Here is a 23,370-nt window from a genome sequence, read left to right on the forward strand (position 1 = left end):
TATATATATATATATATATATATATATATATATATATATATATATATATACAGGGTGAGTCACGTAACGTTACCGATGGATATATTTCGTAAACCACATCAAATACTGACGAACCGATTCCACAGACCGAACGTGAGGAGAGGGGCTAGTGTAATTGTTTAATACAAACCGTACAAAAATGCACGGAAGTATGTTTTTTAACACAAACCTACGTTTTTTTAAATGGAACCCCGTTAGTTTTGTTAGCACATCTGAACATATAAAAAAATACGTAATCAGTGCCGTTTGTTGCATTGTAAAATGTTAATTACATCCGGAGATATTGTAACCTAAAGTTGACGCTTGAGTACCACTCCTCCGCTGTTCGATCGTGTGTATCGGAGGGCACCGAATTACGTAGGGATCCAAAGGGAACAGTGATGGACCTTAGGTACAGAAGAGACTGGAACAGCACATTACGTCCTCATCCTAACACCTTTTTATTGGTCTTTTTCACTGACGCACACATTTCCATGTGGGGTGAGGTACATGTACACACGTGGTTTCCGTTTTCAATTACGCAGTGGAATAGAGTGTGTCCCGACATAATGTTCAATGTGGTGGCCATCATTTGCTGCACACAATTGCAATCTCTGGCGTAATGAATGTCGTACACGCCGCAGTACATCTGGTGTAATGTCGCCGCAGGCTGCCACAATATGTTGTTTCATATCCTCTGGGATTGTAGGCACATCACAGTACACATTCTCCTTTAACGTACACCACAGAAAGAAGTCCAGAGGTGTAAGATCAGGAGAACGGGCTGGCCAATTTATGCGTCCTCCACGTCCTATGAAACGCCCGTCGAACATCCTGTCAAGGGTCAGCCTAGTGTTAATTGCGGAATGTGCAGGTGCACCATCATGCTGATACCACATACGTCGACGCGTTTCCAGTGGGACATTTTCGAGCAACGTTGGCTGATCATTCTGTAGAAACGCGATGTATGTTGCAGTGCTCTCCGATACACACGATCGAACAGCGGAGGAGTGGTACTCAAGCGTCAACTTTAGGTTACAATATCTCCGGATGTAATTAACATTTTACAATGCAACAAACGGCACTGATTACGTATTTGTTTATATGTTCAGATGTGCTAACAAAACTAACGTGGTTCCATTTTTTAAAAAACGTAGGTTTGTGTTAAAAAACGTACTTCCGTGCATTTTTCTATTGTTTGTATTAAACAATTACACTAGCCCCTCTTCTCACGTTCGGTCTGTGGAATCGGTTCGTCAGTATTTGATGTGGTTTACGAAATATATCCAGCGGTAACGTTAGGTGACTCACCCTGTATATATACTATAAATGTATATATCATAGGGGTGGCTCACATGAATACTCACAAGCTTAATGCGTGTCACAGGACTGACTTGCCACATGGCACAACCCTGGGCAACAGAAGCGCTAACATGGCCCTTTATTGTGTATGAGTAGTTCAGTTGTCACAACAGTGTTGGCACCTCATAGCTTCGAACACTTCAGTTATCCTGAACACTATTTTTATGGTCTGCTGTGAAGTGGTACTCTGTATGTAGAAAAGCAGCGTGTGTGTCGCCACGTCGATCATTCCCTCTAGCAGTTTTTCATGCTGCCCTTTCACGAGGTCTGTTGGCATAGATCTTACAGTGTAGACCGCAATCGTTCATTATTGGAGGTCCTGCAACAAAGCTTGTACTCATCCTTGATGTAGAGGACGATTATCAGTGGTCTGTGCTCAGATCGACTGGGATTTAATATGCATTGTGGAATGTTTTGTTGTTTCATTCTGTTCTGAACCTTTGCACTCAATCAGTCATGAATAAATCTTTATGCTGACGATTCTAGCTGGAAGTGTCGACCTCTTTCTCCATGCTCTAAGAAATTTGTTGAAAAATTTGTTAGATTGATTTGCTCAATTTTTGCTCATAACACGTAATTTTATAAGCATGTGCGTTTCCTTTAAATATAAAGTTTTTACAGTTACATTGGTTTAGTTTATATTATTTCTTATTACATTATAAGTCATGATAAATTTAAGTTATAAGGACATTTTTGGATAAGCCAGTGCTTGACTCACTTTTTAAAAGTATCCACTATCAATATCTTAACTTTATTTGATAACAAGTTATTAAAAAGAACTTCTTTGACATAGGGGCTTTTCGCTGTTAAAGTTAATCTTCTGTTAACCATATGACAGACTTTTCTATACTTTGTTTCATAGTTGTGAATATCCATGTTTCTTTTCGTGATATTAGTATCTTCTTTCACTAGCATTGTAGTTTATAGTATATACATGGCAGAAACTGAGATTATTGTGTCTAACAGATAAGGGTTTGCAAGAAGTTCCTGGTTTTACTTTTGCTATCATCCGAAAGGCTCCCTTCTGTAGTATGAAAACAGTTTTCATATTAGTTTGGCATGTCCCACCCCACAGTACTGTTCTACAAGACAAGAATTGGTACACTAATCCGTAATATACAGTACTTAGAGTTTTAGAATTAAGATATGGTGATAATCTTCTTAATACATGTAGACTGGGTGTTATTGTTTACAGATACAATCAGCTTGCTGCTTCCATGAAAGTCGATCATCTATGCATAAACCCAAATATGTACAGGTTTTTGGTAGAATTTCATCAATGACAATATTTTGTCTGTTTGGATCACTTGGTTTAAAGTAAATAATATTACTTTTTTCTATGTTTACTTTTAGGGTGTCTCTTTCAAAGTGATCTCTTGCCTTTTAAGTAAACTTTTGTATCCCTTAAACTATATTGAGCTCACTGTCTGCATAGTAGACACCAGATGTATCGTCTGTGTACATAGTGATCGATTGCTTATTGTCAAGAGAACTTGAGAAATCATTTACATAGCATATGAATAGGACTGGATCTGAAACGGAGCTCTGAAGGACACCAAAATGTGTATTTCTTATATTTGACCTTCTCCTTTCCAGTATTTCTCCATTACACTATATAATCTCCGTGCCTTGCCATCTACCCTTTAAATATGTTTCTAGCAATTGCGTGAGTTTTCTAGTGACACCACTCTTAGAAATTTTTGATAAGAGCACTTTTCGATGTACTCCATCAACAGCACTTGACAGGTCCAGGAATACATAGCATATGAATAGGACTGGATCTGAAACGGAGCTCTGAGGGACACCAAAATGTTTATTTCTTCCACTTGACCCTCTCCTCTCCAGTATTTCTCCATTGCACTATATAATCTCCGTGCACTGCTGTCTACCCTTTAAATATGTTTCTAGCAATTCCATAAGTTTTCTAGTGACACCACTCTCAGAAATTTTTGATAAGAGCGCTTTTCGATGTTCTCCATCAAAAGCACTTGACAGGTCCAGGAATATTCCTGCTGCTTGGGATTTTTCATTTATTTTTCATTTCTTTTAAACGTGAGTTTCTTGTATGACTGGCCTATACAAAAGGTTGTCATAATTTTCTATACGGAACATTTTTTATATAACATTTCCCAAAGTGTCTTATCTAAGGCCTTTGAAAAAGTACGAAATTTGTTTAGCTGCATAGTGATTATCGATATGTAGTAGAAGTTTCTCGATGATCTTTGAAAAGATAGGTATGAGGGAAGTCTGTGGTGGGAGCACGTGAAAGGGAAGATTGTATGTTGCGGTGGGATTGAAATTGAGAAATACACAAAATGTTGTTAGTTTGGAAATACGTTGGCCGCAAGGCTTTTGATTCTACTTACCATGTAACGGAATCGGCGAGTAAACATCAGTTTAGTACGCTTCTGAATAAGGTATATGTTCCTGCGTTGCAGGACAAGTATTCATAAATCATTGGAATATCATATTGTTGGAAAATAATGTGCTATTGCGATTAGTATACAACTATATGTATTAAATGTTTAAGCTTGTTGTACTTGCATTGGAGTTAGTGGTATTTACCTCCCTTTTTTTTTTCTTCAGGTCGCTACACCGGCTCTTGGCGCAAACCAAAATGTTACACAATTTAGGCACAAGTAAGTACTAGATATCAACTGCTTAAAGTTCAAAACCGTAACAAAGATTCTAGTGAGATTATTATGTTTACTTGCTGCCCTTTGTCGTTACATTGCATGATGATGCAATATATTATATTTTTACATGGCCGGTGTTAAATAAATTTGTTGGGCGTACTGGACAGAAACGATGTCAATGATGAGGCACATCGGCATGTTCTTCGTTCCAGGCGCGTCCTATGAACATGCTTCAAGATAAGAATTTTTGCAGTGAAAACGTTTTCTGGTAGAGTGTCGTGTATTGACGTTCTGTAACTTGCAAGTATTGGAGTATGACGAAAATGTAATTCTCTGCATTATGTAAAAGTTTATCAGACCAGAAAAGAGGACATTGGTTTATGTGAGTTTGTAATTGCTGCAGTTGCACAAATTTAGTGATTCGGCTTTCTCAGTAACTTTGACTTTGTCAGTTAGTGAAATATAACTTATCAAGTGTTATATTTGATAAAATAAGTCATTGCGTTTTGTACTCCATATCTCGTACCCTGAATTGTCTTAGGTGTGAGAAAATGTTTGATGCTGAGTAGTTGTTAGGTCTTGTTCCATGTAACAAGGTTGTGGTGCGATGTCACAACAATTTTAAACCAATCTTTAATTGTATCCCTTGTGCGTAAATGTAGTTCACATCAGTGAAAGTGAAAGTCAAGCTTATGTTTGTAGTGCAGTCAAGCTTATGTTTGTAGTGCTGTTGTTATGAAACACAAAAGTTTGTGTTTACATTGGAGATGTAGCTTGCACTCTGAAATGCTTCATTATAGAAGTTTTGAAAGGGAAAAGGAAAGTATGAATAATTATTTTTTTCTTGGGGACATATTGTGTTTGTAGTTGGAGTTCTGGGTTAATGTGGAATGTGATAGCAAATTTTCTGATGCTCTTGTAGTAGATTCCATCAGGGTTGTTATATTCACTTATTGTGGATGAGAACTATGCCACGCACTTTATTTACTGAAGTCTGATGATTTGTAATCATTGAAAAATATAATTCGAATTGTGTTATATGTGAAATGCAAGAATTAACCATATAAAGCAATATGACGACGTTAAAAAATTGTTGGATTTTGCTCCTTGGTGCATGTAAGAGTTCGTTCTACTCACTTTCTTACTTTTATTTTCAGATCAGAAGGTGTGAAAGGGGCTGTTGTTGGTATAGATCTAGGCACCACAAACTCGTGTGTGGCAGTAATGGAAGGCAAACAAGCAAAAGTAATTGAAAATTCAGAAGGTGCAAGAACCACACCGTCAGTTGTGGCTTTCACTAAAGGTATTTCTGTTGACAACAATTGAGTATTCCTTCCTTTTGATGTGACTATCTTAAGAAAATCCCTTTTTTGTATTCACACTCTAAGATTGACTTGTGTTGTATTTTGTGGTAGTTTGTAACTAAACTATATGCACAGTAATGTATTTAGGAAGAAACCTAAGCTTATGATCTGTTCTCTCTGTGCATATGTGACATCACACCCATCATTGTCATAAGTCAGTTTTGACATGCAGTATCAGTCGATTCAACCAACCATAGTTTTGATTTTTATCAGAGTATGGACTCTTGGAATTTTACCAAACAAGGTAATGGTTAAAATCCTTACCCAGTAGTCCAGATTTGGATTTTCAGTGTTTTTGCTAATGTCTATAGTTCCTTTGAAAAGACAACAATATTGCCAATGTCATTCCCCAATCTGAGTTTTGTGCTGTTTCTGATGTTGGTCTCACAATAATTTTAATCCTCCTTTCTTCTCAGAGTGATGGTAAAGATCAGAGAGATAGTCTTTTTATCTGTGTAGGCATTTTGCTGAACATTTGTGTTGTGTGAAGTTGTTGTACTATATATCTATATCAAATTTTTTACAACAGTGTTAACACATCTTGTAATGTCGGTAATGTTCCACAGGTGAGTGAAGCCAGTGCAGTCTCGTCTTGCACTATTGCTTCGCCAGAGTTAATTCAAAGACTTTGTACTGTGGATTGCAGAGTCATAATTTTAGGAATTGCGTAGATGTCATGGGGAGATGTGTGTCAAACTTTAAAATAAGGTGGCAGTGTTGATTTTGCACTCAATTTAAATTGTACGAAACTGCGATGAGGAAAAAATGGATTAGACACTTGTAAATTATAGAGCAGAACATTATTGTAGTGTCCTGCTGGGTTAAAGAATATACATTAGAAACACTGCCTCTGAAAAAGGATTATCTACAAATATTGTTTGTGGTTATTATGGTTTTGTGTGAGATATGTAATGTTATTGTGATGGGTAACAGTGTTGCTATACATGGTGAAAATAAGGGTGTTGAAATAGATGAATTGCACATCACAACCTGCGAGTAAAAGAAAGGACAAATTTTGAAAACCAAAATTGAACAGATATGGGTGTTTGGAGGTGTATAAAGGGTATCTCAGAAATGCTTTATAGTGAGTGTATTTGAAGAATGAAGATCAGGATTTTGGGTAAGGTAAGTTAAATTACATTTAAGTGCTTCATTGGAAGACATTCATCGTCATCAACACTGTAACCAAAATTGGTATCTTGTGCCATGAGTCGTGCTCTTGTTATCCATTGCTTGCAACAGATGTTGAAAATTACAAAGTCTTCTGCCCCTATGTCATTAATGTTACATTGTAAAGCTCACAGGTCTATGAATAACTGTCAACAGTCTGTGGAATATGGTTTAGTGCTTTTTTCTGAATTCAGTAGTGTTCCAGAGATAAATACTGATCTTTTACAGTTGTGACTGGTTCCAGTGAACTGTGAAGTCAAATAATAATGGTTCTCTGTGCATGTATGTGCAGTCTTAGACGTAAAACCTGCACAATGCAGAGACTAAGTCACTCGTTAATGTAAAGCGGCCAATCAGACTGGCTGCCCTCAGTTGTGAGTCTGCCTATATGCATGATTTGGCAACATGGTAGAATGCCGAAGTGTCTGGAGAAAATAGTGTCTCCTTATTGAGCTGTTACAGTATTGTATTAGCTCGTAGTCTGGTACAGGATGATTAATCATTAACACAACTGCCTGGCAAGGGTTTCTTTCAGACATCTTTCTAAGGCTAGTGGGAATTTCCTATGGCTCTGACCAAATGGCTATAAATTTACTGAAGTTACAGCCCACTTTCTTTTTGGTTGTATCATGGTTCCACGAAGTGGATACATTAATTCACAAGATAACTGTTACTGGAGTTCCAAAAAACCTAACATAGTATGCTTGTCCCAACTGCGTAATCAACAAATAGGAATGTGGTGCGCTATTAGTGGTGGAAGCAGTTAAGTGACAGATACGTGCAGAAACATTTTGCAGCTTTTTTCCAAATTAACTCAGAGATAACTTGCTTTTGCTACCTTTCACCAGGAATATGTGATGGCACATAAGGCCAGCTTATCATTATAGGAAATTGTGTATTTCAAGGTAGTTATCACTAACACCATATGGCCTCCTTGTTTCTCCAGTTTAACACCTTGTGATTTGTCTCTAGGAGACATTAAATGAGAAAATGTGCAGATCAAATTGATGAACTTCAGATGAACTAATATACATCAAGAAATCGCTACCATGTCACGGAAAGAACTGCAGAGTGTAATGTTTATTTCCTAAGCAGGTGTTAGAAATTCATGAACAATGAAAAGCAGCAGTCCAGATCTCCTTCCTTAATGTATGTGAGAAATTGATATTTGTTTTTAGGGCTTTATGTTGTGTACGTTAGAAATAACTTCCATGACAGACCACACTATATTTACCTGCAGACCTCCTATGACAGACCACACTATATTTACCTGCAGACCTCCTATCGCCATCCGCATGCCACGGAAAGTGATGGCTTTTATGAGTGATCACCCTGTAGGAAGTATCGCAAAATGTAAACACGAAGTCACAAGTTTGATTCCACGCTTCTCCTTTGCTTTTAAATTGCATTTGTGCTGTCTGCCTGGAGTTATCGGTCTGAAACCTCAGAGATAATTTGCATCACTTCCTAACTCACGTGTAATAGCAAAAACTTTTGGAAAGAATTCAACTCAGTTTGTGGCTGCGTCAAGAACAAAACAGAATATACTCAAGTGTTTTTTCGCCCTACTGCGTCTATTGGCCATCTCAGGTCAAGTGCTGTCCAAATGACTGCAACACTGTGAGTGTATTTATCGACTCTCATTTTCTTGTTTGGAGTTCTAGTATTTACCTTGCAGTTACATATTATAAGTTGCATACTTGAAACTTATTAATGTTTTGTAAGCATTGTAAAATATTTACAACTGGAAAAAAGTTTCACATTTGTGACATATAGCTGCATATACGTTGAATGTCATCAGATCCCTCATTGAGCATTCCTTTGTAGTATTGTTGTTGGTGACAATTTATGGCTGCTATTTGTTGCCAGCACCTGAGACACGTTTTAGTTGCAGTGTACAAAAAATACTATTTTTTATACCATTTGTTTTTTGATTTATTGATTTTTGAAGTTTCCAAAGTTCTGCAATCAATTTTTGTCACATTTTGGAACCTTAAAATGGCTATATCTCAAAAACTACTTGCGTGACAGACCTGACATTTGTATCGGGTCGACAGAAGCGTCAGATCCCACGCGTCGGCTTTGACCCGTGACGTAAGGGTGTTGTTGTGTGTGACGTCATGACGGCGCCGAGTTTGGTTTGAGTGTGACTGTCTCCAGTTCTGTTTTATCTTATTTTGTTTACTTTTCTGATCTGCTCATTCTATCTCGTGAGGGTTTTTTTTCCGCTTATTACTTATTTTAATTATCTGTTTCCTCCAATTTCTGTTTTAGTTTATTATATTTATCTTTCTGATCTGTTCGTTCTATCCCGTGAGATTTTTTTTATTTATTTATTTATTTTTTTTTTAAAGACAAAAAACACTAATCAGCTACTGAAGCATCTTTATCTTCTATGGGTTGCAGGGCTTACGACCCCTGGGGAGGTGGGTGGGTATTCATGCATGGCTGTCTTCACTTACACGTTGTAGCTACGCAAGGCGTCTAAATTTGTTTATATTTAGTTTGCCCCCCACCCAAGACACCCCATTTCCCGCGCTTGTCCCGTTAGTGTCATTAGGCTTCTTGTGGAAAGTGTGTGTGTTTGTTTTTGTTTCCGCCATATTTGTGACGTCATAGGTCAAAGCAGACGGGCAGGATCGGACGCTTCCGTATTTCCTTTGTATCAATCTATTCAGTTTCTCCTAAGCTTTACAAAAATATGCTATATTACTATATTCATAAAGTATAATTTTCCAAGACCAAAATTTTTAAAATTGTAAGAATTACAAAATTGGAATTTTTTCTTTTGAAATAAATATATGTTAATTCTACACTGTGTGTAAATGTGAGGGTATTCCAATGGGAACATGTTAAAATAAATTTTATTATATTGGTAAGCGCAGCATCCAACATGATGTCCATAGGACTGCACACTTATTACGAAGTTGTAATGGAAATCTTACATGACAAAAACCGTGTAGGTTGTGTGTGGGGCACTGTGTCAATTGCTTTTTAGAAATCCAGAAATAAGGAATCTGCCTGTTGTCCTTCATCCATAGTTCTCAGTATATCATATGATAATAGGGTAGGATGAGTTAAAATGAACAATCCTTTCTAAAACCATGCTGCTTTGTGGACATAAGCTTCTCTGTCTCAAAAAAGTTTATTATATTTGAAGTGAGTACATGTTCAAAGATTCTGCAGAACACGGAAGTTATGGATATTGGTCTGTAATTTTGTGGGTCTGTTCTTCTACCTTTCTTGTATATAGGCATCACATGCACGTTTTTTCTAGTTGCATGGGGCTTTGTCCTGAGTGAGAGATTCACGATAAATGCAAGTTCAGTAAGGGGCCAATGCCATAGAGTACTCTTTGTAAAATCAAACCCAGATTCCATCGTTATCTGGTGATTTATTTGCTTTCAAATTTTTTTGTTTCCCTATGCCAAGAATGCTTGTTGCTATGTCATTTATAGGGGAGTCTGTACAACGGTCAAATGACAGTATGTTCGTATGATTCTCCTGTGTGAACAATTTCTTGAATGTGAAATCTAAAACTTTGGCTTTTGTTTTGCTACCTTCATCTGTCACACCAGAATGGTCAACAAGGGTCTGAATGGAATCCGGCTGCTTTGTCACAGAATTGTTAAAAATCTAGCCTTCGGCGAGACCAGAACCGCAAGCCAAAACAACCTTCATTTTACAGACAGCTACATTCGCTCAGAGCTATTGCAGGGCTACCGTATTTCTCTCTCCCTTATTGTCCCAGTGGTGGCAGTGGCAGATATGACAATGTATAAGTTGCTATTAGTTGCCATTTCCCTGTGGAATAACTTTCCTGGACTCAAAACCATGCATTGCTACCATTAGTTTACACCTTCAGAGAAAATAACTCCAGTTATACAATGGAAATGTCATGAAAATCAAGTGAATTTGGCAGGATGATTCTGTGGTAACCAGGAAGTAACTCTCCTGTCACAGAGACACCAAACATACTCTGTGTTGCTGCAAAGATTTAGTTATACTACTAGCAGGAAGAATACCAGCCAGCAAGTTCCCTGAGTAGACTAGGAAGCAACTATACCTTAAGTCTTTAGGCGCGGCTGTTGGGAATACACAAAGTATGTCAATTAGCTTTACTACGATTTCTTTAATAGTATTTAGGGACTAGAGCATTGTTACCAACAGTACTCAGGTGCATCGAATGAATAATATACTTGTAAATCAAAAACTGTCATTATTTATGTTTTTCTATCTTAAGTGGGGTCGCCTGAAGCGTCTGATCCCAACTGTAGGCTTTGACCCGTGACGTAAGGCTGCTGTTGTGTGTGACATCATGCGGAGTAGAGTTTGGTTTGTGAGGGTGGCGTGTTTGTAGGTGTTGCGGTTTGTGGTGCCCTCTGGTGGTGTATTTAGGGGTTTCGTGTTATGTGGTGGTCTTACTGACTATAGTGGCTGGTTCGCGTTTTGGCTGTGTTTGGAGCGGAATTGGTTTCAGTGAGTTAACAGTTTAGTGGTTTTGTGTGAAAGTTATTGTAGTGCTGTTCGCTGTAGTTAGTATTTTAATGTGAGTAAATGAATTGGTTGTTGGTCTTGTTAGGTATGGATATGACTGATAAAATAGTGTGCGACTCCATGCTATGATGTTGGAGCTGATCAAATTTGTTCAGTTTTTGGGTTGACTGCGGAGGTGGTCAAGTGTGCTGTCGGAAGGAAGTTACATTGGCAGAAGTCCCATCTCGGACCAGGGATAGTTCTGTGTGGCAGTGCCGTAGGGATAACCTATGGCACTCCATATGTCGCGGTTCCTGGTTCGAGAAGTCTAGGTTGGGCCTGTGCAAGATTGTGTTGTTGACATATTACTTTTGTTATAGATCCTCTCAAAGTTTTTGCACATGAGACTGGGTGAGTGAGAGGAATGTGCTTGACTGGTTTTCATTTTGCCGTGAAGTGTGTTGTGAGTTTATCAAGTATGGGGGTAAGTTGGTTGGGCCTGGGGTTGTGGTGGAGGTGGAAGAGTTGCAGCATGGGAAAAGGAAGTATGGCAGTGTTGGTTCTGGGGGTGGGGGTTCTGTCGTACCGGTTGGGTGGGTTGTACCGGTTGGGTGGGTGTTTGGAATGTGTTTTCAGGGTTGTGGAGGGGGTGGTCTAAGGCAGAATTAGTGGAGTTGATTGAGGAGTTTGTAGAACCGGGTTCCACTGTAGTTTCAGATGCTTTTTCTTCTTATAGGGGGTTGGGTGAGAGGGGGTACGGTCATTTAGTTGTTAACCATAGTTAAGAGTTTAAAAATCGTGAGAATACTAATACGAATACTATAGAGGGGATGTGGGGGAGGGGCTGTTAAGTCAGTTCTTGGGGGGGGGGGGGGAATAGGTGCATCTTTCATTTAGATGAGTACTGTTGGTGGAAGAGCGTCCCTGAGGGTTTTTTTTAAAAAGGGGGCTATTAGTAAGATGTACAGGCCGAAGGTGGTCGGTTTGGGTGGGTGCAGCTTGGGGGGGGGGGTGTTGGTATGTTTGTGGGGGGGGGGATGTGTTGGTTTGTGATTTAGTTGTGGAGGATCTATTTTGTTGCAGTTTTTGTTGAGTTGTAGTGTGTGACAGATTTTTTTATTTTGCATTTGGTTTTTGTTTATGGGTATTTTATTTTAGGGTGATGGGGGAGGTTGGGTTGGGGGGATGACATGTGGGTGGATTGGGTCTTTCTTTTGGTTGTGTATTTTTTTTTGGTTTGTGGTTGTGTGTGTGTGTGGGGGGGGGGTGGCTGACCTGGGTTGTGGTGTCAGAACTTTGTTGTGGTAAGTTTTGTTTTTCTTGTTTGTGCCCTGAAACCCCTATTGTTCAATCCTCCATCTCTTCTCAACTCTCATAGGAGCAGCATGAGAAGATACGGTTGAAGCCTTCTCAGAACCAATATGCTGAACTGTAAAACAAGCACTGGAGGCTCGGAGTGTCACTGAAGTATTAGTTGGCCCAGTGGGAGTGGATGGGTGAGGGGGCAAAAAATAAACTGTTAAGATTAAACTACAAAATGAACACAAGGGAAGAATGTTTTGGTTGTTTGTGACACAGTCTGCAAGGCTTTGAATGGTACGTACTTGGGATCAGTGAGTCTAGGCTCAAAGCTGAAGTACTACTATCCTCAAGTCTGGGCACACCCTATTAAGTAGTAACTGGGACATAAATTGGTATATTGGCAACATAGCTCTGTTCATTTGCAATAGAATGAAACAGTTTTTCACAAAGTCTGACATTTCAGACAGTGATCTATGTGATCCTTAAGGTGAATGCTAAGGTTAGTCTTCAAATCAGTTGTGCTTATGCATCTACTTGTACATCAACCTATGAAGAATTAGAACAGTCCTATGAAGATTTGACAACAGCAAAAAATTTAGAAACTACCACATTTTCCATAATACTTCAGTGTTAATACAAAAATGGGAGCGAAGTCTACAGAAAACGATCCCATCGTTGCAGACTTTGGATTTTCAACACGACACCAGAGCGCATAAATTATGATTTTTCTTAACAACCACAGACAAGTTAAAGAAGAGTGGAACTGAATGAACTCTTGACAGCACTCCAAAACCAGACAAATCGAAGATTCAGCTTTGAAACAGAACAGTTCATAGAAGAAAGGTGAAACACTGACAGAAGCCATACACTCACCTCAACAAAAATGTGAAGAAGGCGATCAGAAGAGCTCATTGAATGCACAACAAAAGACTGATCGAGGAGACCATCAAAATCAGTGTGAACAATGAGTCCTTTGTACCAGTCAATCAAAAGGGAAACTTAGCATCCACAAAATTCAGAATGGCTGAAGGGAAATTGTTACCAAGAGAGAAAATTATAAAAACTGTCGAACTTTCATTAGACGCTCTACTGTCAGTCACTGGCAAGCCAAAGCCTGCGTGATGAAATAACATTTGTTACTAATGTGGGATCATAAAAACTGAATTGAAACAGCTTTGAAACAACTAAACAATTTTAAGGTGCTGGAAGATCAGATCAGATCATGTGTGAGATGCTTAAAATTCAGGGAAGACGAAGTGGCACTGCTATTTCTGTTAAATAAATGTCTCAAGGAAGGAATATTTTCAGAGTCATGGAAAAATGCAGAAGTCATTCTCTTCTTCGAATAATGTGACAACATGAACTCCGAGAATTAGTCTTTTTATCCATATTTTGCAAGCTGCTAACAAAAATCATTACGGACCATGGAAGTCAGAAATTTCTCCTCAGCCATTCTTAATGGTTTGCTTTACAGTGACTGGAATTAAGGACTCTCATGCTCCCATTGATTCTGATGGTCTTCTCGATCGGTCTTGTGTTTTGCACTTGCTGATCTCTTCTGATGGCCTTCTGTATGTGTGAAAAAATATATATACATATAATATTAATCAAATTAATTACATTATTTTCATGTTTAATTTTTATGAATTTTGCAGCGAATGAATTGTCTTTCACTTTTAATTTACCGATCTTGTAAATTGTAAGTCAGTGGTGGCATAAACATACGTCGATTTTTGCTTCCTTTACGTCGTTGAGATTTACAGAATTTGGTTTTATGCTTCTTCTTCCACCATGACTCCTCCTCATTTTTGACTGTGAATACAATACTGATTTTTATCGGACTTCCTCTTCAGATGCAGGCAGCTAGTGACGTGACATTAGCATAATGCACGGAAGAAAAGAAAACTTTTGTGGTTTTGCACTTAAAAGAACTCTCATACTTCCATAAAAATTATTGTTAGGTATCAAAATGTCTACTACACACTTCACAAGAATACGTCTTCTCCCCACGAGAACTAAAGACAATGTCCTCTCAATAATTGACAAAAAAAAAAGGAATTTCCATTATTTGTCATTTGCCTTCCGGTGTAGCAAAATACATCTTTTCCAATGCTTACAGCAGTTGCGCTAGTGATTATTATCATTGGTTTTAAATTTTTGTTGTAGCTTGTTGGGGCTTTTCCTTATGTACCTATACATATGGTTTTGTTGAGGTGTCTGTATTTGGGTGCGTTTGTCAATGTTTCTGTGTTATTCCTCAACCTCTTTTACGGTAGTTTCTTGTCTACTCATTGGCTGAACTCATTTCTTTTCTGTTTCAACTCATTTGTTGTTTGTCAGATCTTCCTTGGTATCATATGTTTCATGAGTTGAGTGTTAATGTGGCTGCCGGCTGTTACGGAAATGGTCAATTTATAATTTGATGATGATTCTGAAAAAATTGAAAAGGTACTGTTTATATTTTCCTAATCATATGCTACTAAAATGTTTTATAAATTGTAATGATTTCCTTCTGGAGTATGCAGTAAACCTGTCTATGAATGATTTCATCACAGCAGCTTACCGTATTTACTCGAATCTAAGCCGCACCTGAAGAATGAGACTCGAAATAAAGGAAAGAAAAAAATTCCCGAATCTAAGCCGCACCTGAAATTTGAGACTCGAAATTCAAGGGGAGAGAAAAGTTTTAGGCCGCACCTCCAAATCGAAACAAAGTTGGTCCATTGTAATATGAGACACAATTTAGGTCGAATGAATGACGATACAGCTACAGTAGTTTGGTTCGGGTCGTAAGCTTAGCAGTTAAGCTTTACCACGTAGCCATTGTTACGCATCAGGCGCTCTGTCCGTATTTATACAGGTGCCCTTCCTTTTTCACGTGCTTTGTCTGGTTTGAATCGATTGCTTATTTTGCTTTGATCTGATAAGTGCTGTTTTCTTTGTTATAGGTGTTTGTGTCACTCTTAAGCTGAAAATGCATTACTGCACTGTGTCATGCATTGTTTGTCGCATTCTGATAGTGCGTGTCTACGGCCTGCCGCGGCTCGCGGCATGGCTTGCTTTTGTGCGCGCTACCGCCGCGTACAATTAAAAAAAGAGAGAGAGAGAGGAATCGTCTCATTAGCGAAACAATGGCAAGAGACTGCTATTTGTTGTTACTTACACTGCTGCTTTCTTTGATAATGATCAACAAGAATCAAATAATAGACTGCGTATGATAGAACATGTTCTGAACGAGAGTTAGGCAAACATTTTTCTCCGTTTGAAAATCTTTGCGGCCGCTTCTTTATTACATCAAATTCTGCACAGAAATTAGAGTCATCTTAGATTTAAAAATCTAGTCACTTGCCGTGCTTCATTTCTGACTGTATCACTAATAGGCATAAGAATAATACGAATATAAACATGACACGATACGTATATTCTTCCGCGTTTGCTGTTGTCTCACTCTAGTTTCGTATTTTATTAGTCAGACAGGATTTAAATGAGATAGCAGCAAACACGAAAGAGTACATGGCAAAATGTTTATATTCGTATTATTCTTATGGTGAAGAGAATACTGTATGTGATTCAAATTTCATCAGGTTCCTATTAGCAACCATCTCTTCTCACAGATAGGAAAAAATTCAGAACGTAGAGTTGGCCATATTGACAAACATCCCAAACAGTCTTGCCAGTCAGATTTTCGTAGTACACTGAAATTGTGCTACATTCGAAGATGAACAATACGGAATTTGTTTTTACTTCGTTGGATAATGTATGAAAATGCAGTGGTCGCAACTCGCGGCGGAGAAAAAAGCTAGTCTTCCACTTTAATTTATTTACTGACGCAGAGGTTTTGGCGCCAGTATTTATCTTTGTGCCTACAAAGCATGCCTGCGTAGCGCTACATATATTCGACGGCAGAAGTTAGTTGTGGCGGTACGTACCAACATTTTTCATAACTTCCGCTTGCTTTGCACTCGATTCTAAGCCGCAGGCGGTTTTTTGTATTACGAAAACTGGAAAAAAAGTGTGGCTTAGATTCGAGTAAATACGGTACTAAAGGTGCATTTATGCTGAGTTCAAAACATGTTCTGAAACAAAACTTCGCGGCTAGTACTGGACTGCCAGTATTCGCAACATGTTGTCAACATCTTGGCAACACATAACCAGTGTCAATACAACTGTCTATATAGATCAAAGGTACATCCTTCCTGACCTGCTACCACTAAATGCTGCTAAGTTGTGCTAGTGTTTTATTTTGCTGTCTGTAGTGTTGAATGTTGTCTTTATGGATTTGTCTATCTCTTTGAGGCAGAGGAATGCCTCCAGAATGTTTGGAGTGATTGCTATCAAAATATTAAACAGAAAAATGACTCCCTACAAAAAATGTTTTTCTACACACCAGCAGCAGTGGTGTAGATAGAATAATTAAATCTCTAATTCCCCAACACTGCAGCAGCGACAGCAACAACAGGATACGCGATCAAAGTGTGGAAAACTTTTGTCACCTGCAAGTTAGATGAGCCCTTGCTATATGAAAGGGTGGGCCGACAACAAAAGTAATTACAATATTTTCTGTGCAGCAGAAATGAATGTACATAGGTGGCAGCAGCCCATAGTAAATGTGGATGTGTCTGAGGAGTCATCACCTGCAGATTTTTTGTTCACATTCATTTGAAGGTGTGTGACATTTAGGCTCGAGTAGTTTTCTTTAGTAAAGATGATGATTTGGGTTAATTTTAATATGAAAATAAAAATAAATGTCATCATTTAATTGCATCCTTTTTTTTTCGATTCAGAATACGTTTGAAACATAGTGTTTAAAGGCCTATATCAGACATCTTATATTTAAATTTTTCTGGCAGCTGGATGGAGTGTAGTGGATCTCCCCTGCATATTTGCCATGTTATTACTGACAGCCTCTTCTCAATGTTGGCAGTTGTGTGTTAGTATGGTTTCTGTTTGTAAATAGCCCAGGGTTGTTGCTACATGTGTAGAAGATATTTATGAATGACACACCTTAGCAAAGTCGGTTGTTCGATATGATGTAATCTACTAATATCTTAACTGTGCTTGGAGGGCTTCTCAAGGTTCACTTGTTTTTTGGGTTTCCCTTGTCAAATGTGTTCATGTAGAATAAATCATCTTCATTGCTGTTTGATTACTGGTGGTAAATTGTATCCGTAGTTCGTTCAGTTCCATTCCTTTTTTTGTTGGTTGTTAAAGTTCATCATTATTTGCCCTCTGTTTTCTGCGTGAAGTCCCAAATTTTCAATGCGGGGATGGTCTTCTATGGACTACTTGTCTTTTGGTGTTGAAGTTGACGAGTATTAATGAAAATGAGATGGTTTTTTAATTTTTACCTGTTGTCAGATCGTCAAACTGTTATAGTTCTTCCTCAGTTGAGGTAGAGGTAGGTGCATAGGCACATAGGCTAATCTTAATATTCTACATCTACTCAGATACTCTGGAAATCGCATTTAAGCACCTGGCAGAGGTTTCATCAAACAACATTTTTGTTTAGGGAATCAAGTAATGGATATGGTATTTCTGATAAAGTGTACCCTCCTGTTATGAATTAGCAGAGCCATGCTACCAGTACATGAAATTGCCTTATTTACTGTGAAACACTAGGTGCCGATGCTTTAGGGCACTAGTCATTTCGCTTTTGAGACTTGTTTCACTGACTCTAAGCATGTCTTGTTTGGTGTTCTGTGATCTGTGTTACAAACAGCTAAGATATTCTTCAATTTTCCAAGTGCTATTGTTATATGAGGTAGCAAAAATAGTTTTGTTCAAATTGAACCTATTTCCCGACTTTTCAGTGTGACATTCTTACCCTCTGGGTCTTCTTGCCTCTGGTTATACTTGTTTTAAAGTTACGTACTTGTTCAGGGAAGATTTGGACCATACATTGTCATGTTGATCCAGTGTGAGTTGAGAAGAGGTGGAAGATTGTACAAAAGTTACGAGCTTTTGATGGATAAGGATTTTTTGGGACATGTTCCTTTCAGGTTATGCAGGTGGGGAAGAAAAGTGCTCATGTAAGGTGCGGTCGCCACTCCCTGAAATGATCCTGCTCCTACCAGTTTGCGAGAGGGAACCAGCTGCTACCAGAGTTTTCACATTGTGCTTTGATAATTATCATATAAATATTTTGCTAAGCTAGAGCCATCGTTTATATGAACTCAATACAGATTAAATTGATAAAGCCTACACTAACTGCGAAATGCTGCACTGAAAATTAGCACCATGCACAGCTTATTTTAGATAATACTGTTAACAGTTCTGTGTTCCTTGTTCAAAATTTTGGTAAAACTGCTCCACCGTTCGTTAGCTGGTTTGACTGCCTCCACTCCTTTTTGAGCCCACTGTTTTGCTCATGGCGTACAGTTTCCGTGCACAGTAAACTTTCTTGATATGGAACTTTGTTATTTATAGCACACAAAGTCTCTCGGCGGAAGTTTTTAGTATGAAGTACATTTAAGATAGAAAAATATAAATAATTATGACAGTTTTTGATGTACAAGTATATTATTCATTCGATGCGTCTGAGTATTGTTAGTAACAATGCTCTAGTCCCTAAATGTTATTAAAGAAATCATAGTAAAGCTAATTGACATACTTCGTGTATTCTCGACAGCAACGTCCGAGACGTAAGGCAAAGTCGCTTCCTAGTCTACTCAGGAACTCGCTGGCTGGTATTCTTCCTGCTAGTAATATAACTAAATCTTTGCAACAACACGGAGTATGTTTGGCATCTCTGTGACAGGTGAGTTACCTCCTGGTTAGCACAGAACCGTCCTGCCACATTCACTTGATTTTTCATGACATTTCCATTGTATAATTGGAGTCATTTTCTCTGAAGGTGTGAACTAATGGTAGCAATGAATGGTTTTGAGTCCAGGAAAGTTATTCCACAGGTAAATTGCAACTAATAGCAACTTACACATTGTCATATCTGCCACAGCCACCACTGGGACAGTAAGGGAGAGAGAAATATGGTAGCCCTGCAATAGCTCTGAGCGAATGTAGCTGTCTGTAAAGTGAAGGTTGTTTTGGCTTGCGGTTCCGGTCTCACTGAGGGCTAGATTTTTAGTCATTCTGTAACAAAGCTAAAAGCAACCAGTTTGAAAATCAGTAAGGAAGCCTTACAAAATCTTCTGCATCAAAAGTAGTCTTGATATTTCCAGTAACACCATAGTGTAAGAGTGAACATCTAATGACACTGCACAATTGATGCCTCTTTAAACTTTTGTGTGCATAATTATTTGTAACTCTTTATGAAATGCCACATTTTCATTCTATTTGAGTATGACACAACAGCTAGTAAACGTGGGCCATTTCAAAAAGTCCAAACTGCATTAACATATCTCTCATCCATAGTGATACAGGCACACTCATAAATATTTTGTTTTTATTGAAATAGACTTTTGTCGTATGGTTGATATGGTAAGTTGTATTTAATGTGTATTATTAAAGTGCAAATTTAAATAGAGGTTTCCATTAGTCATTAAACAGAACAGAAAGCACCAGCTATAAATTATAAACAATACACGTTCTCTTATGAGGAATGGTCAGTATTTAGGGATATGATACAAACTATCAGTTGAAGCAAAAAAGTTTAGTACTCACGGCCTCTAGAATGCACACCTTAAGAGCTGTGATCACATCATCATCATCTTCAGTACTGTGAAGCAAATCTCTTCTGCGTCGTTGGTTTCCTTATTTTGAAGCAAAACAAGAAAAATGTCCTATAGTGCAAACCATAAGAACTGTTAGCAGTTGTTCATCTTTGCTATTGTGCAACACACCTCTTTTTACTGAACAAATGCTCATAGCTCGTAAGGTATGGTTTTTAGAGACTAGTCAGTTATTTTTCTCCTACTACCTCCTCCCACAGTTATTTTTCTCCTACTACCTCCTCCCAAAATACAGAGAGGGTAGATGAGATTTTTTAAATCTAGATACATACTCCGCAGTCCACCGTGTGGTGCGTGGCGGTGGGTACCTCTTACCACAACTAGCATCTTCTCTCCCTGTTCCACTCCCAAACAGAACGAGGGAAAAATGACTGCCTATATGCCTCTGTACGAGCCCTAATCTCTCTTATCTTTGCGGTTTTTCCGCAAAATATAAGTTGGCGGCAGTAAAATTGTACCTGCAGTCAGCCTCAAATGCTGGTTCTCTAAATTTCCTCGGTAGCGATTCACGAAAAGAACGCCTCCTTTCCTCCAGACTCCCACCCGAGTTCCTGAAGCATTTCCGTAACACTCAGGTGATGATCAAACCTACCAGTAACAAATCTAGCAGCCCGCCTTTGAATTGCCTCTATGTCCTCCCTCAATCCGACCTGATAGGGATCCTAAACGCTCGAGCAGTACTCAAGAATAGGTCGTATTAGTGTTTTATAAGCGGTCTCCTTTACTGGTGAACCACATCTTCCCAAAATTCTACCAATGAACCGAAGACAACTATCCGCCTTCCCCACAACTGCCATTACATGCTTGTCCCACCTCATATCGCTCTGCAATGTTACGCCGAGATATTTAATCGACGTGACTGTGTCAAGCGCTACACTACTAACGGAGTATTCAAACATTACAGGATTCTTTTTCCTATTCATCTCCACTAATTTACATTTATTTATATGTAGAGTTAGCTGCCATTCTTTACACCAATCACAAATCCTGTCCAAGTCATCTTGTATCCTCCTACAGTCACTCAACGACGACACCTTCCCGTACACCACAGCATGATCAGCAAACAGCCGCACATTGCTATCCACCCTGTCCAAAAGATCATTTATGTAAATAGAAAAAAACGGCGGACCTACCACACTTCCCTGGGGCACTCCAGATGATACCCTCACCTCCGATGAACATGCACCATCGAGGACAACGTACTGGGTCTTCGAGCCACTCGGTATTTGCGAACCAATCCCATATGCTTGTACCTTAGTTAGGAGTCTGCAGTGGGGCACCGAGTCAAACGCTTTCCGGAAGTCAAGGAATATGGCATCCGTCTGATACCCTTCATCCGTGGTTCGCAAGATATGTGAAAAAAGGGCGAGTTGTGTTTCGCAGGAGTGATGCTTTCTAAAGCCGTGCTGTTGCATGGACAGCAACTTCTCTGTCTCAAGGAAATTCATTATATTCGAACTGAGAATTGTTCGAGAATCCTGCAACAAACTGATGTTAAGGATATTGGTCTGTAATTGTGAGGATCCGTCCTTCTACCCTTCTTATATGCAGGTGTCACGTGCACTTTTTTCCGTTCGCTCTGGACTTTACGTTGGCAAGAGATTCGCAATAAATGCAAGCTAAGTAAGGAGCCAATGCAGTAGAGTACTCTCTGTAAAACCGAATTGGAATCCCATCAGGACCTGGCGATTTATTTATTTTCAACCCATTCAGCTGCTTCACAACACCAGGGATGTCTATCACTATGTCCTCCATACGGGAATCTGTAAGAGACTGAAACGGCGGTATGTTTGTACGATCCTCCTGCGTGAAAGATTTCTCAAATGCTAAATTTAAAATTTCAGGTTTCGTTTTGCTGTCTTCCGTTGCCAGGCCAGATTGATCAGTGAGTGAGCGGATGGAAGCCTTCTGCCTGCTTACCGATTTTACATAAGACCAGAATTTCCTTGGGTTTTCAGCAAGATCTTTTGCTAAGGTATGATGGTGGTAGTGGTTGTATGCTTCGTGCATCGCTCTGTTTACAGCAGCACAAATTTCTACTAACTTTTGCCTGTCCTCATTCTCCCGATCTTTCTTGTACCGCGAGTGCAACTGTCTTTGTTTCCTGAGCGTTCGCCGAATTGCGCTGTTAAACCACAGTGGGTCTTTTCCGTCCATAACCCACTTTTTCGTCACATACTTGTCCAATGCGTGATTTACAGTGTGTTTAAATTTTGCCCATAATTCTTCCATGTCCATCGTACCGGAAGTAAATGAAGTTGATTCATTTACTAAGTGGGATGCTAACAACTGCTTACCTGCTCTTCCTAGTAAAAATACTCTCCTAGCCTTCTTGACTGACTTTTTAACTTTCGTAGCCATAGTCGTAATGACATCATGATCACTAATCCTTGTCTCAACACTGACACCGTCGATGAGGTCTGGTTTGTTTGTGGCTACCAGATCTAAAATATTTCCATTAGGTGTTGGCTGTCTATTTAGCTGCTCAAGACAGTTTTCGGATAATGTGTTCAAAAGTAATTCACATGACGTCTTGTCTGTACCACCTGTAATGAATCCATAGACATCCCAGTCTATACTAGGTAGGTTGCAGTCGCCTCCGACTAATATAGCATGATCCGGGTACTTCTGTGATACAGAATGTAGACTTCCTTTGAATGATTCTAGAACTGTCGCGGTGGAACCTGGTGGCTGGTAACAACACCCAACAATTAACTTTATTTCTCCTAGCCCTGTTAAACGTGTCCAGATAACTTCACAATCATGCTCTACTTCGATCTCAGTAGACACAATATTTTTGTCAACTGCAATGAAGACACCACCTCCTACGGTGTCTAATCTGTCTTTCCGATACACGTTCCAACCCTCACTAAATATTTCAGAAATTCCTATCTCAGGATTCAGCCAGGTCTCAGTCCCGAGAATAATTTGCGCGCCACACGCTTCCTGGAGGGCAGTAAATTCAGGAACTTTATTCCGAACATTCTGAAAATTTACTGCTAATATCTTGATAGCTGAAGTGTTTTTGCACTGAGCGCATCCTGATTTCCCTGCCTGCACGTCGACTGGTGAGTGTTCATCAGGACACCTCACACTACTGCCTAGCCTAATAAACCCACATGTGCATGCCACAAGTACTCTGCTGCCCGAGTAGCCGCTTCCTTTGTGTAGTGCACCCCTGACCTTTCAAGGGACGTCCTACAATTCCCCACCCAATAGCGCAAGTCTAGAAATGTGCAGCCAAGACCGTCACAGAATCAACGAAGCATCTGGTTGAGACCCTCCATTTGGCTCCAAACCAAATGACCCTGATCCACTCTGGGAACGAGGCTGCAAATAGAGAGCTCTGCTTGC

The 23,370-nt window shown here is 39.1% G+C and overlaps 1 protein-coding gene across 1 annotated transcript in view; it reads left to right on the forward strand.

Annotated features, from left to right (window-relative positions):
* The first annotated feature begins 3,606 nt into the window (after positions 1 to 3,606).
* The window catches only part of LOC126091959 (heat shock 70 kDa protein cognate 5), an 81,826-nt gene continuing 62,062 nt past the window's right edge, over positions 3,607 to 23,370 (forward strand). Inside the window, exons 1-3 of the mRNA XM_049907302.1 lie at positions 3,607 to 3,797; positions 3,967 to 4,019; positions 5,174 to 5,319. Of these exons, the coding sequence (XP_049763259.1) occupies positions 3,696 to 3,797; positions 3,967 to 4,019; positions 5,174 to 5,319 (301 nt within the window). The 5' untranslated portion in view covers positions 3,607 to 3,695. The remainder of the gene's footprint in view (positions 3,798 to 3,966; positions 4,020 to 5,173; positions 5,320 to 23,370) is intronic.

The sequence above is a fragment of the Schistocerca cancellata genome, chromosome 7, assembly GCF_023864275.1.
Source record: "Schistocerca cancellata isolate TAMUIC-IGC-003103 chromosome 7, iqSchCanc2.1, whole genome shotgun sequence".
NCBI classification, from domain to species: domain Eukaryota; kingdom Metazoa; phylum Arthropoda; class Insecta; order Orthoptera; family Acrididae; genus Schistocerca; species Schistocerca cancellata.